Below are 15,732 nucleotides of genomic sequence, written 5' to 3' on the forward strand. Positions count from 1 at the left end.
CAAAGACCAGCAAACAGCACAAAAGGCTCTAGACTACATGCAATTGGATGTGGCGTAAAAAACTGCGCGAATGTTAACATTGTGAATGTTAAAATAGTCATACTTTGGTTGGTAACTTTGGTACAGCATGCGGTAATTCCTTCTGTATGGAGGCCAAAGTCTTAAAGAGGATCTGTAACATGAAAAGATCCCCTGGGGGGTACTCACCTCGGGTGGGGGAAGCCTCCGGATCCTAATGAGGCTTCCCACGCCGTCCTCCATCCGTCAGGGGTCTCGCTGCAGCCCTCCATGGAGTCCCTGCAGCGGTGACGTCAATATTTACCTTCCTGGCTCCTGCGCAGGCGCTCTGACAGCTGTCGGCTCCGAACTACACGGAAATACCCGATCGCCGTCGGATCTGCTCTACTGCGCAGGCGCAAGTTTCCGGCGCCTGCGCAGTAGAGCGGACCCGAATGAGATCGGGTATTTCCGTGTAGTTCGGAACGGAAAGCCGCCACAGAGCCCCCGCTGGAGCCAGCAAAGGTAAATATTGAAGCTACAGTCGGCACAGTCGCCGGCTGTTCGGAGGGCTGCAGCGAGACCCCCGTGGGACAGAGGACGGCGTGGGAAGCCTCATTAGGATCCGGAGGCTTCCCCCACCCGAGGTGAGTACCCCCCAGGGGATCTTTTTAATGTTACAGAGTCTCTTTAACACGCTTGGTAGGTTTTCTGCAGCGCATAGAAATGCAACAAACAGATCCTATGTAAGACACGCGGTCTGCTTTCCCTTCCTTTTAAAAATGGATCCATTTACTGCATTGCAGTAAACAGAATGCAGTCCCAATCTGCAGCATTTTTATCATAACAGACCGCAAACACCAGGGCATGGAGGGTGTGCTTGAAACCAGTGAAAAAGGGAGCGAGCCTTTTAGCAGGTGGGAATTCCAGAGAGTGTGTGCAGCTCTAGAGAAGTCCTGAAGTCGAGCATGGGAGTTGGTGATGCGTGGGGAGGTTAAAAGTAGGTCATTGGAGAATCAGAGAGGGCGGACAGATGCTTATCTGCGAATGAGTTCAGAATGGAGGCCAGGCAGGTTTTGTAGCCAGACACAGGATCTTGAAGCGGTAGGGAAGCCAGTGGAGGGATTTATGGGCTGGGGGCGGAGTCATGGAGGCAGAGCAATGGGAAAATGAAGGTGTCTGGCTGCCACATTCATGATGGACTGGGTGGGAGGGGCAATATAGTGCCTGACAGAAGGGTGTTGCAGTAATCGGAGCATGAGATAAGGGCTTCTCCAAGACTTCTCACGAGCGTCACCTTTCTTTTGGAACCACAGTCTTTGCGTGATTCTCCAAGCCTGGAAACCTTCAAAACGTGCTCTGAAAACACACCTGCACAGACAAACTTATCATTTGCTACAGCTAGAAAAGTACATCTGTTGAGAGGAATCAAGCGGTTGTGTAACCATCTCTGCTAGTGACCTGTGTGTGGCCAGCAGCAAACATCTTATATTAATTGACAAGCCCATAAACTACCAAAGTCAAAATTACAAATTTAAAAGATCTAAAGCAAAAGAAGTTAAGTAAAAACTACGATCAGCAGGTGGGCCGCTCCTTACTTGTCTAGAGTGGCTGCTAGGATGTATTTGCCGTTAGGAGAGAATTTCACGAAGGACACTGGAGGGTTGTCGTCATCTGAAATAAAAAACAAACAAAAACACACACAAAAAATTACTATACCTGCAAAGAGGGAAAAATACGCTGAACGCCTCCCCAAAAAAAGGTGATTTTTCTTACCGATGAGCGTTTTTAAGCACTGGCCAGATGCCGTGTCCCAGATCCGACTAAATGGCGAGAAAAACAAACAGGCATAAATAGAGGCGGGGTAAAAGGGTACAAAGTGTCACCCAGAAAATAGTGACATGCGGCATAAATTACCACCCACAAATGAGCTACTTATTAAAACGTGTTTTACAGGGGTTGATAAAGGTAAAGGACCACTATCACCTAACATTTAAAATACATGGGTGCGCATACATGTAAAAATTACATTAGCCACGGAGTAAAATGAACTATAAATTACTTTTTCCTATGTCGCTGTCGCTTACAATAGGAAGTAAAAATCTGACAGGTTTTGTACTAGTCCATCTCCTCATGGGGGATTCTCTGCATTTCCTTCATTCTTTATACAAGCACTCTGTGAAAAGGATCTTTACAAAGATGCCACCCTCCATACTGGCTTACACACTATTTTAGCAGTTGAACTGAGCAACCGCCATCAGTAAGTGCTTTTCAAAATAATGGAACCTAAAAAGCCCTCATAAGGAGATGGACTAGTCCAAAACCTGTCAGATTTTTACAACCTATCACAGTAACATAAGTAGAAAAATAAATTAATTTAAAAAAAAAGATCATTTATAGTTCATTTTCATCTGGAACAAATATACATTTTATACATACTGGTATATTTTACAATCGTTCCCAATAATGGTCCTATTGGTGATAGTAGTAAGGTTCTATGACACGGTAGTGCATTAGCATGCATGTACAACTTGCCTGTATGTATGCACAAAAACCTGTGCAGTTTCAGAAGCAGCGCAATGCATCTAAAAGAAACCCATATACACTGTCCAGAAAAGGCATGTTTCTATACTTTTTTGATGGTATGAAAATAATGTCTGCATTTTTCTCTTGAAAAGGAACCCGAAATGTGAGACCTATGGAAGCTGCCATACTTATTTCCTCTTAAACAATACCAGTTGCCTGGCTGTCCTGCTGATCTTTCTGGTTAATAGGTTCTAAATACCACACCTGAAACCAGCATGCAGCTAATCTTGTCAGATTTGTCATAGACATCTGATCTGCTGCATGCTTGTTCAGGGTCTATGGCTTAAAGAGGAACTCCAGTGTAAATAATGTAATAAAAAAAAATGCTTCATTTTTACAATCATTATGTATGTTACGGCCAGAACCCGTAGTGTGGCCACTTCGCGTTCTGGCCAGCCACTTCGGGTTCTGGCCGGCCAATGTGCGAAGTGGCCGCAGCGCAGCGGCCAATGTTAGAAAAGTTATGTTTATGCCGTTCCTGCAGAGCGGGTGCTGGCAGAAGCAATGTCTGCAGCCTCCCCGCTCTGCTGCCCCTGCTGCGACGAACGACTCTCCGGCTGCATGTCCCCAGCTGCTACGTATATTGTATGGGAAGCGGGGAGAGGAGAGAGGCGGGGGGGAGGAGAGAGGCAGTGCGAAAGCCGGCGGCTTCATCTATTACATTGCCGACGGCTATATTTCATTAAATTAAGCAAGTTGTCATAAATTTGGCCGCAGCGAGACGGCGTAAACATAACATTTCTACACACACACACACACACACACACACACACACTGTACACACACACACACACACACACACACGTTGGGAAAAGGATGCTGCATCCTTGCTGATGATGCTACACAATCATATTGTTGCAGTGGACATAGGACAGGGGGCGTGTCCCAGACTGACAGCATGCATAGCCATACAGGTCAGTCCAGGGCTATATGTGACAGCAGTGTCACATGACTGTTACTTTATCCTTTATAGGTAGGTTTGTCCCTTTATACACAACCACATTACTATTAACCTAATTTTTCACACTTTCCCCTCGGTTCTGCTATAGCCATATAGTATCAGACAGACCAGTGTTACTACTTCAATGGAGCAACTGGCAGGACAACAGGAAACTCACCAGAGTCCGTCGTAGCTGCTGGACACAATGAGGGAGCCGTCACGGTTAAAATGTACCTGCAAAAGAAGGGCGGAGTCACAAAACCAAAACAAAGGAAGATGACAGATGCTGGCGGCAGCTATTGTGTGACACGTCCATCGGCAGAGATTCCCAGATGGGGAAACATGAGAACATGTCACGGATCAGTCAGCTCTCCCCAATGTCACCACCTGATGCAACCTCGCCCGGCGCAGAGTAAACACCCAGAGATGCCTGGATCCAGTCTCTGCACATGGAGTAATACCACCCCAAGCTACAGGTTAGATGTTCAATTCAATAAAAAGAAAACTGGTAAACCTGAGGTGTGGGGAGGGGAAAAAGAGATCCTTACTTCAGGAGGGGAAAGCCTTCAGATCCCCGAGAGGCTTCCCTTGTCTTCCTCCACAAAGCCTTTAGAGAGCAGCGCCTCCACGGGGCGCTGCCAGTACCATGGACCCGTACAGGCTTAAAGGCTGAGCCCGATTGGGTCTGTGCTACTGCACAGGCGGCTCGCGCACTGGCACAGACCTGATCAGGCTCAGCGTTTTCTAAGGAAGGCCTCTTGGGTTCCTGCTACTGCACAAGCCGTCAACAAGCTTTTTTTGGAAGCGACAGTGGAGGAATGGCGAGGAGGAGCCAGACGGTTTCCTTTAAAAGCTATGGCCTTTCCCAATCGATCTTAGCGGTATTGTGCCCCCAACAGCATGTGAAGAGCTCATCCTTTTGTTAATTTTCCACCCCGACACCTGCTGAAAAAAAAATCCGGGAAGCCAGACAGGTGGCCGCCAAGCTTAAAGGAGAACTGTAGTGAGATGAATATGGAGGCTGCCATATTGATTTCCTTTTAAACAATACTGGTTACCTGGCAGCCCTGCTGAGCTATCGGCCTGCAGAATCACACCAGAAACAAGCATGGGGCTAATCTTGTCAGATCTGACAAAAATGTCAGAAACACCTGATCTGTGGCATGCTTGTTCAGTGTCTAGGGCAAAAAGTATTGGAGGCAGAGGATCAGCAGGATAGCCAGGCAACTGGTATTGCTTAAAAGGAAATAAATATGGCAGCCTTTATATACCTCTCACTACAGTTCTCCTTTAAGGCGGGCTACGGCAACACGGATGGTGGTAGCCTCAGAGCTTCTTGACGAGGCTTCAGGCAAGTGATAGAGGCGGGGTTTACAATAAATAAACATTTTACGGCCAATGAGAGAGTTACCCGTCTGATCCCGATAGGGTACAATAAAGAACAGATTTATAATAACTAAGATTGACCTGAATTAAACAGGAGGTAGTATTTAATAAACAGAATATTTTGCCTAATGACACTATGATAGATAAGGGTAAAGAGAAAGGTGAAGGGACTTACAGCAGAGACTGGGTCCGAGTGGGCCGGCAACGTCTTCAAGCACTTCCCGGTCTTTACGTCCCATATCCGCACGCTCTCATCAAACTGCAGACACACGGCATGAGAAACACGTCATTATCCCAGCCCTGCCGACTCACGTCAAGAACACATGGTACATCACATGGTACATCTACCTCCCCTACACCCCAGCATTCCCGCCTTTATATATATATATAAAAAAAAAAAAAAAAAAAAAAAAAAAAAATCACACCTAGAGCAAGTCTCCCCTGATAGCACAGAGAGGCGGGGGAGAAGTGGTACAGGGGCATGGAAAAGCAGGGTAGAGAGGGGCAGGGCAGACAAAGGGGAGAGGCGGAACAGGGGCATGGAGAGCCTCAGGGGGGGGGGCGGAAAGAAGTGGTACAGGGGCATGGAGAGATGAAGAGAGAGGGGCAGGGCAGACATAGGGGAGAGGCAGTAAAGGGGCATGGAGAGGCGGGGGAGAGGCGGTACAGGGGCATGGAGAGCCTCAGGGGGGCGGGAAGAAGTGGTACAGGGGCATGGAAAGATGGAGGGAGAGGGGCAAAGCTGACATAGGGGAGAGGCAGTACAGGGGCGTGGAAAGGCAGGGGAGAGGCTCAGTAGGGGCGGGAAGAGGTAGTACAGGGGCATGGAGAGATGGAGAGAGAGGGGCAGGGCAGACAGAGGGGAGAGGCAGTAAAGGGGCATGGAGAGGCGGTACAGGGGCATGGAGAGCCTCAGGGGGGGCCGGGAAGAAGTGGTACAGGGGCATGGAAAGATGGAGGGAGAGGGGCAAAGCTGACATAGGGGAGAGGCAGTACAGGGGCATGGAAAGGCAGGGGAGAAGCTCAGTAGGGGCGGGAAGAGGTGGTACAGGGGCATGGAGAGATGGAGAGAGAGGGGGGCAGGGCAGACAGCAGCATGGAGAAGCAGGGTAGAGGCGTTCGAAAGGAGTGCCTTTCCTGCTCAAGACGCCCATTCCCTGTAAGGCTACCAATTAGCTGTTTGTTGGCACCTGAGCTCCCAGAATGCACTAGACAAGAGGGGAGAGAATTCTGCATAACTAATCAGCCTAGGCTAAGCATCAGTGGGAGGGTGGGGCTACATACAGCTTATATACATATTGGAAGTTTTTCTGATGCAGAAACCTGGAAAATTATCATAAAAGAGGCTATCCTGATCCTAATTTACTGCACTCTACTATGTGTCACTACAGTGCCTCTATCAGGCAATAATTACTCTGTACGGGTGCTGAATAAACATGAAGTGCAATGGAACGCTTTAATCCCGAATGTTTTAACACAACCAAAACAAGAATGTGGGACTCCAGGAAAGTCCGGTCTTTTGCTTATTTATGTTGGTAAAATTATTTTATTTGCACTTCAGGTTGACTTTACAACCATGTCTTTAAGGTAGCCATACACTGGTCGATTTGCCATCAGATTCGACCAACAGACAGATCCCTATCTGATCGAATCTGATCAGAGAGGGATCGTATGGCCACCTTTACTGCAAACAGATTGTGAACCGATTTCAGCCTGAAACCGTTCACAATCTGTGGTGGTGGTGGTGCTGCCGCCGCTTCCCCCCATCCCGCATACATTACCTGCTCCGCCGGCGAGACTCCCGGATCTCCGCTCTTCTTCTCCGCTCTGGTCTGCTCTGGTCTCCGGCAGGCTTCCCTTCTTCCTGTCTGGATGAAGTTTAAACAGTAGAGTGCCCTCTACTGTTTAAACTTCCTGCCGGGACAGAAGGGAAGCATGCCGGAGACCAGACCAGAGCAGAGCAGGGAATGAAGAGCGGAGACCCGGGAGTCTCGCCGGCGGAGCAGGTAATGTATGCGGCTCTATTGCGTCGGTCGTCGGGCACTCGAACGCCGCTAGCGATGCGCTCTTTACCCGCGGGCGAGCGACGGTTATTTTCCGCACGGCGCGATCGGCGGGATCGGACGGAATGGATCGAAATTCGGCGTGTAGCGCGAACGATTGGCAGCAGATTCGATCCCAGTGATCTAATCTGCTGTCGAAACGGCGGCAAATCGGGCCAGTGTATGGCCAGCTTTAGTCTAAACATAGCATTAACACATTAGCAGCTTCAATAGCGTTATCTCGTATGAGATAAGTGTGCTGCTTTTGACCTCAGCCGGCAGAACTTGTGCTGTAACTTCTTGGAATGCTTTGATCTCTCTCTATTAGCAGAAACTATAGAAAGCAGAAGTCATCTGTTATTGTCTCACACTGCCCCAGAGTGACAAGTGCTCATAAATACACATTACAGCAGCACTAATTAGAAGCAGGGAAATGTAACGAACAAGAAATAATAAATTGACCCAGAGCACTTGCAAGCCTCTAATTAAATTGGCTGCTAAAGGATTTTTAAGAGGAGACTTACAGAGCCGGACACGATGAGGTTGGATTGTGGGTTGAAGTTGCAGCAGAAGACGTAGTTGCTGTGGCCCTTCAGCGTTTTCAGACATTTCCCCTGCAGGGAGAAGCGGAAGAGTCACCAGAGATTGCAGAGCATCTAACACAGAACATGGCTGTATAATGGAATATAATAATAAATCAGGCCCCAAACCAGCCGTACAGCCCCGGGGGAGTCTGTCTCCGGTGCCAACTCCTCCCTCCTCTGCACAACATGCGGCATGCGTACCCCGGGGGCTACTGAAGCCGGCTTCTGGAGCGCATGAACTTGTACCAGTCAATTATAGTAAGTTTTGGAGACTAAAAATTAAGTTACATATTAAACTGAAACAAGTAATTTTTTGTTGATTAAAAGTGCAAGGGAATGTACGGCGAGCCTTCGCACACAGTTACGGAGTATGCCTAAGAAAAACAAAGGTTTGCTTTCTTAAAACAGAAAGAATTTGCGATAATCCAGATACTGTCATTTGTATTGGATGAGACAACAAAATTGCCTGTGTGCGGAACCTTCTTCACAATCGACTAATACCACTGCCAATTGGGTTTCCACACCTGCAACCGCTCAATCACACTGGTGTGTGATCTTATCGATTGGATACTGCGGCGGATCTTATCGCCCGCGTTTCCTCAAGCATGCGAATGAGGTTTTAGGTCCAGCGTTGTTACCAGTCTTTCTAGAATAATCACAAACTGCCAACTAATAAGAGCTGCGACAACAGAACTGCATTATCAGACGTGGGTGGGGGCTGCGTGGTGGGCTGATCATTAATCGTATTTCTGCGCAGACCCAAAACACAGAGTGAAGGGACCCACCGAACTGACGTCCCAGATCTTTAGCGTTTTATCATCAGATGCGGATACCAGGAGGTTGGAGTCGGAGGACCAGGCGACATCCGATATGCCCTGAAATAAACACAAAGACACGTCATCCGGCGAAACAAAACAACCATTACTCATTTATCCACAAGCTAAGCTCAGGGGGTCTCCGGGGGAAGCCCAACCTGTAATTGGTGGTCTGGTGGGGAATACAGCTCTAAACATTAAAATGATTATTTACATGAAGAAGAATCCCCCTGACTCCTATCCCTGCATTGTAATGAAACCTTGCCTAAATGGGCTTCTACAACACAAGCAGGGGGATGGGGGGGGGACACTTACCAGCTTGTGCCCTGATATGGTCTTCTCAAACTTTCCATCGTACGCTCCCCAGATTTTGATAAGTTTGTCCGCCGCTTTAAAAAAAAACAAAAAAACAACATAACTTTACAAATACATGCAAGGATGGCTGATCTAAAATAAACCCCGCTTCATGTACCAACAATGGGAATATAAAGATGTATAAATACCTGCAGACACCTACGTTAATTCATAGTAGCACAATACTAAGTTGAAAGGCTCTTTGAGGGCTGGTGCACACCGAGCGGCTTTTTGGGCGTTTTCAGATCCGCTTGCGGCTGCGGATCTGCTTGGTCAATGTATCTCAATGGGGTGGTGCACACCAGAGCGGCAGGCGTTTTGCAGAAACGCATACTCCCGGGGTGAGGCATTTTTTGGATTTCGGATGCGTTTCTGCCTCAATGTTAAGTATAGGAAAAACGCAAACCGCTCTGAAAAACGCCTGTTCAGAGCGGTTTTGCAGGCGTTTTTGTTACAGAAGCTGTTCAGTAACAGCTTTACTGTACCAATATATGAAATCTACTATACTGAAAACCGCAGCAGCAATCCGCAAAACGCTAGCAAAACGCCTCATAAAAATAAAAAAAAGCGTTTAAAAATCTGCTAGCGTTTTGCGGATCTGCTTGCGGGTTTTGGTGTGCACCAGCCCTTACACTACATGCGATTCCGATGAAACTTTACAAGCGATTCTGATTTTGTTACGACTTTACATGTGATTTAAAAAAAAAAAAAAAGTCCTGCTTTTTTCTCCGTGTTGCTAGTTGCTATCCAGTTGAATCACAAATTGGAATTGCGATTTACAGTGTAAAAGAAGCCCAAATCCCGCGCTCAAGGATAGTTTTGCTTTTCAGTTTAAAAAAAATTGTGCAAAAAAAAAAAAAAAAAGTTGGGAAGAGATAGATTGTATTCTTAAATTACAAAAAAAAAAAAAAGGAAGATGCCTGCTATACCATTTTATGAATCTCCTACACTAAAAATGGCCATTACCCCATAACAGCTTCCTGGTCAGCACACTGTTACACTGTATTATCGCCCACTTGAGCCATAGGGAAACATGGACATTACCTTGCACATACAGCTCCTGATATATAACTGACAGCAACTGGTATATTTCATTTCTGACAAAATATTGTCAGAACTGGAAGGGATCACTATAAGAAGAAAATGGTGACCTTCTGAGAGGAACTGACGGTGAGGTTAGGATGTAATATTCATTTGCAGCTACGTCATGCGTTTATTTTAAATAATTTTCCTCGCTTCAGGTTCTCTTTAAAGGGAATCTGAAGTGAAAATAAACGTATGATAATGATTTGTTTGTGTAGTACAGCTAAGAAATAAAACATTAGGAGCAGAGATATAAGTCTAATATTGTTTCCAGTACAGGAGGTTAAGAAACTCCAGTTATCTATGCAAAAGAGTTTCACTGATCTCTCCACTTTCAAAGTTGCAGAGAGCTCTATCTTCTGAAGCTTATTATCTCAAGTGTGTCACTGTATTTTGTTTTTTCTGCAGAGGAAAGTTCAAAAGGTCATTAGCCTGCTCTGTGAAATCATTTAGAATGCAGAGTATTGTGTAAACTGCAAATATTAGAAAATGATGCAGTTATAAAAAAAGGCCCAGGCAACCTATCTGTCCCTCGCCGCAGCTCGTGTCCGCAGATCCCCTCCGTTGCAGATGGCGACCTCGCCAAGTCAGCATGTTCTGCTCCTGCGTAAGCAGGCCGCTCGTGTGGACTGGAGCGTTCTGCACAGGCTCAGTACTTCTGTGCAGAATGCTCCAGTCCACGTGAGCGTGATCACGGCCGCTTGCAGGAGCAGAGCATGCTGACCTGGCGAGGTCGGCATCTGCAACAAAGGGGAGCCCAGGACACTGGAGCTGCGGCGAGGGACAGATAGGCTGCCAGGGGCCGGAAGGAAGGACCAGGTAAGTAGATCTTGTGTTTTTTGGTTTCTACTTTTAGACCTCGCACCTGTCCTTTAAACGGCACATGAAGCGAGAGGGATATGGAGACTGCCATATGCATTTCCTTTTCAGCAATCCCAGTTGCCTGGCAGTCCTGCTGATCTCATTGGCTGCAGTAGTGTCTGAATCACACACCTGGAACCAGCATGCAGCTAATCCAGTCACACTTCAAGGGGAACTGAAGAGAGAGGTATACAGAGGCTGCCATGTTTATTTCCTTTCAATCAATACCAGTTGCCTGGCAGCCCTGCTGATCCTCTGCCTCTAATACTATTAGCCGTAGCCCCTGAACAAGCATGCAGCAGATCAGATGTTTCAGACTTTAAAGTCAGATCTGACAAGACTAGCTGCATGCTTGTTCCTGGTGTTATTCAGATACTACTGCAGAGAAATAGACCAGCAGGGCTGCCAGGCAACTGGTATTGATTAAAAGGAAATAAATATGGCAGCCTCCATATACCTCTTACTTCAGTTCCCCCTTTAAGTCACAGCACCTGATCTGCATGCTTGTTCAGGGTCTATGGCTAAGGAATGTTTTACACTGCAAATCACAAACCCCAATCTCTCCGCAATTTTACATTATGAGTTTTACTGCAATTGAGTTCTGCAAATTTTACCGGAGACTAGGGATATAAGGAGAAACGGACAGTCAAAATTGGATCACAAACAGATCGCCCCAGTATAGCAATATGCCCTGCGTTTTCTACAGGGCTGTGGAGACAGTACAGTTTACAAATCCTCCGACTCCAGGGACCCAAAACTGCTCCGACTCCTCGACTCCGACTGACTCCACAGCCTTGGTTTTCTATTCCTTTTTGTTTCTCTTGCGTTTTTCCAGACTACGCAAACAGATCGCAACATGCCACCTTTGTATAAAAAAGCCCTAAATATGGGAATCTCAGCACCTCCACTTCCCCAAAACAGCCTAGAATGGGTCATCTACAATTCTACATGATAAAAGAATGCCCTTTAGTGTAGTGAAATCAGGATGATCCATAGATTCTGAACGTGTGATTGGGACAATGGGGACACACAAAGGAGGACACGGGACAAACGGACACAAAGGAGGACAGAGGGGACAAGCAGGGACACAAAGGAGGACACAGAGGACAAGCAGGGACACAAAGCCGATGGCGGCTCGCAGGCTAAATGTAAACACAAGCGGAAATAATCCGCTTTGTTTACATTTGTACGGCGCTGCTGCGCAGCAGCGCCGTAAGGCAGATCGGCGATCCCCGGCCAATCAGCGGCCGGGGATCGCCGCCATGTGACAGGGGACGTCCTGTCACTGGCTGCACAGGACGGATAGCGTCCTGTGCAGCCTCGATCGCCGGGGGGGGGGGCAGCAGGTAGGAGAGGGAGGGGGGAATTTCGCCGCGGAGGGGGGCTTTGAGGTGCCCCCCCCCCCCCCCCCGCATCACCCAGCAGGCAGAAGTGATCAGACCCCCCCCAGCACATCATCCCCCTAGTGGGGAAAAAAGGGGGCCAATCTGATCTCTCTGCCTGCTACCTGATCTGTGCTGGGGGCTGCACAGCCCACCCAGCACAGATCACTAAACACAGCGCTGGTCCTTAAGGGGGGGTAAAGGGTGGGTCATCAAGTGGTTAAACATTACCAGATGCCGGGCAGTGCCGTTTATCCCTCTTAGGGCCCATTTCCCCGGGCTTCCGGAAATGGACGCAGCACCCATGGTAATGCGGATTGGCATCAGCATCCCTTTGCTGCGCCATGCACGGCTATGGTAACTTGGATGTGTCCTGTGGAAAACTGCGGCATGTATCTTTTTTTTTTCACCCGCACGTGACCCGAATCCGAAATTGCATGTGGAAAACGAGTGTGTTTGGCGGCTAGTTGAAATAGGCCCTAATACCTCTATCCATAGACTCTAAACAAGCATGCCGACCACGTGTTTCTGACAAGATTAGCTGCATGCTTGTTTGTGCGATTCAGACACTACCGATGCAAGAATGAGCAGCAGGGCTGCCAGGCAACTGGCATTGTCATTTATTGACAGAAAATAAATATGTCCGTCTCCATGTTCCTCTTGCTTCAGGTTCCTTATCAAGAAGGGCTCTAACTTTCTAGCTATGCATCACACAAATTATTTTCACATGCCTGTAGTCACATAAGCGTGAGGCAGGGGGAGTGGTTGCTGTCAGTTGTAGCCACGCCCCTCACCAGTGAATGGTCAACCATCATAAGAGGACGTGAGCAGATAGCTGGACATTGCTAAGGAGATGATGATCACTAAAAATTGGTGCAGGATGGACACTTACGCTAGGCAGTAAAAATGTGAAAGATCCGACAGGTTTTGGAGTAGCCCAACTCCTCATGCAGGATTCTCAGCACCATATATACTTGCATATCAGCCGACCCGCATATAAGCCGAGGTACCCACTTTTACCTCAGAAATCAGGAAAAATTGTCGCATATAAGGCCTCCCCCCAATAGAAATAACCAGATGTGCTCCCAGTGTGAGGCAGTCCCATCCCCATAGCCAAATGTGCACCCAGTAGGAAACCTCATCCTCCCCCCTCATGTCACATATAGCAACTTTTAGATTCTAATACCTGGAATGAGGCTGCCAGGGAGAGTTTGTCAGCTGTGGAGTGAAGGAGGAGAGGGCGGGAGTGCCGCGGGAATACGGATGAGACATGCTGTACAGGGAGTCTGTATTGTTTGAAGAAAACTGACGTCCTGGATGGGGGAGAGTCCCTGCAGCAGAATGTGGTAACGAGCGGGGTGTCCGGTGCTGGCAGTGACGTGGGACAGGAGCTCCTCCACTTGCAGCGGTGATGTTGTATGCAGGGTGTGCGGTCAGGAGAGGATGCCGGTGTCCGCAGGATCGGATGTCTGCAAAGCGGGACAAGAGGTCCTCTATTCCCTCTTCCGTCCAGTACTCGTTGATGGCATCATCAGTATGAGACACAGCGAGCACTAGACGGAAGAGGGAATCCCCGATAATTACACTGATGATGGTGCAGGCTCTGTCACATGTCACTGCCAGCACCAGATGCCCTGATCGGTAAGACAATATGGCCACCCCCTGTGCAGGGAAAGTAGGACACACAAGTGGCTGAAAGTGGAGGAGCTCTTGTCCCGCTTTGCAGACTTCCGATCCTTCGGGCACCGGCATCCCCTCCTGACCGCACAGCCTGCATACAGCATACAGCATCACCACTGCAAGTGGAGGAGCTCCAGCCCAATGTGAAAATGGTCATACAAAGTTGGTGACTCGCATATAGGCCGAGAGGGGGACTTTTGAGCACATTTTTTGTGCTAAAAAATTAGGCTTATATGCGAGTGTATACGGTATTTCCTTTATTCATTACAAAAGCTCTTTAAGAAATGGATCTATACAACGATGCTAGCCAGTCTCCGTAATCACTTGCACACTATTCTGGCAGTTGGACTGGCACAACCAGCATTCAATAAGGGCTTCTGAACAAAGAAAACCCAAGGATCACCCATGAGGAAATGGACTAGTCCAATACCGTTAGATCTGTCATATCTTTACAGGTAAACAAATTTATACTTCATCTTTCTCTAGGAAACGTACATTTTAGGCAAGTGCATACGCATGTGTTTTAAATTTTATGATTTTTCACCATAGCGGTCCTATAATATTAAATTGAGGTGTATAAATGTCACACATTCTGAAATGTAATCCACGTTGGTTATTGTAGCTTTCAGTGCAGTACTCACATGAGCTGGCTAGCCACTCCCCGTTAGGGCTGAACTTGACAGACGACACAGCCTTGGTATGCCCGGCTAATGTGAACTTTAGAGTATAATTAGGCTTGACAGGAGCGGGCTGCAAGAAAGATAAAGAGATCGGGAGTGAATGTGTGTCAGTTATCTTGCGAACTACATGCCATTCCAATCTGACACGATTTTACATGCCATTCTGATTTGACCCCCCCCCCCCTCCCCCATGGCAGGTGCCCACTAATGACCCAATTTTACCTTCCAATCGATAGAATCAGATCGATACTATGGATGGTGCCAATTAATAACAAACCATTGGATCGCCAATGGGATTATCATTCCCATTAAAGAACATCCGAGGTGAAAAAAAAAAATATATATATATATATATATATATATATATATATATATATATATATATATATATATATATATATATATATATATATATATATATATATATATATATATATATATATATATATATATATATATATATAAAAATTAAAATGATGAGATAAACAATTGCATCTTTCCTCCTCATCCTAAAAAATGACTCTCTTAGCTATCCCACAGTTGTAAATATAAAATACATCTAATTACTAAAGGAGTGATCCAAGCCAGCGAAGAAGACCGGGAGCCTCCGGAGCTGCGGCGAGGGCACAGGACGGCTGCCACGGGCTGGAGGAAGCCCCAGGCAGGTTGATCTTTTTTTTTTTTAAATGCTGTATCCTTTAAGTTTTTACTGTTTCATGGCCTCTTAATGACACGCTCATTGAAGTATGCCAGAGGTAAAATCTATGAACAGTTGCCCCGTTGTATCTCTTTTCTGCTCTCAGAAGCCATTTTCTGACAGGAAAGCATTTATGGTTTTAATTCCTTATCAGTGAGGGTTATGCTATAGTCCGACCCGGACAGAAACTGATTTTTAGCTTTCAGGCAGAGAAAGTAAAAAAGGAACACAGGATAGTAATTAGTGTGCTAGGCACTGTACATACACATGTCTATCTCATCATGTCACCTCGGGTGTTCTTTAAGGACGTCTAACTCTTGAGTACTGTTCTATAATAACATGACCGTTTCAGAGCAATAGCAGGCAGGACAGACCTTGCTCTGGTTTGTGGAGGAAGACGGAGTGGACTGGGTTTTGGAAGCTTCTGTCTCTGGTTTCTTCTCTTCGGTCGCCATGGTACATAAAGGGGACACGTCACGTCGCGCACAGTAGTGTTATCTCCCTTTGCGCAGGCTGCTGCTGCAAAAACAGAATCACAAGAATTACATCCAGCACACAAGTCAGAAAATCTTACTGTATGAACCAGAAGGCACCCCTAGATAAACTGAGCTGGAAGTTTAAAGCAGTATCGTCACCATAAAAATC

General features: G+C 47.0%; 1 protein-coding gene across 2 annotated transcripts in view; it reads right to left on the reverse strand.

The window, feature by feature from the left end:
• The window catches only part of WDR5 (WD repeat domain 5), a 34,988-nt gene that overhangs the window by 8,178 nt on the left and 11,078 nt on the right, over window positions 1-15,732 (reverse strand). Inside the window, exons 2-10 of one of the 2 annotated variants that reach the window (XM_068249939.1) lie at window positions 15,462-15,603; window positions 14,352-14,460; window positions 8,666-8,739; window positions 8,321-8,410; window positions 7,476-7,565; window positions 5,085-5,168; window positions 3,702-3,757; window positions 1,774-1,820; window positions 1,596-1,671 (exon numbers count right to left, since the gene is read on the reverse strand). In XM_068249939.1, coding sequence (XP_068106040.1) covers window positions 1,596-1,671; window positions 1,774-1,820; window positions 3,702-3,757; window positions 5,085-5,168; window positions 7,476-7,565; window positions 8,321-8,410; window positions 8,666-8,739; window positions 14,352-14,460; window positions 15,462-15,542 — 707 coding nt within the window. In that variant the 5' untranslated portion in view covers window positions 15,543-15,603. Of the gene's footprint in view, window positions 1-1,595; window positions 1,672-1,773; window positions 1,821-3,701; window positions 3,758-5,084; window positions 5,169-7,475; window positions 7,566-8,320; window positions 8,411-8,665; window positions 8,740-14,351; window positions 14,461-15,461; window positions 15,607-15,732 lie in introns of both variants that reach the window. The other variant, XM_068249938.1, reaches the window with a different exon arrangement.

This window comes from Hyperolius riggenbachi, chromosome 8 (assembly GCF_040937935.1).
Source record: "Hyperolius riggenbachi isolate aHypRig1 chromosome 8, aHypRig1.pri, whole genome shotgun sequence".
NCBI lineage: Eukaryota > Metazoa > Chordata > Amphibia > Anura > Hyperoliidae > Hyperolius > Hyperolius riggenbachi.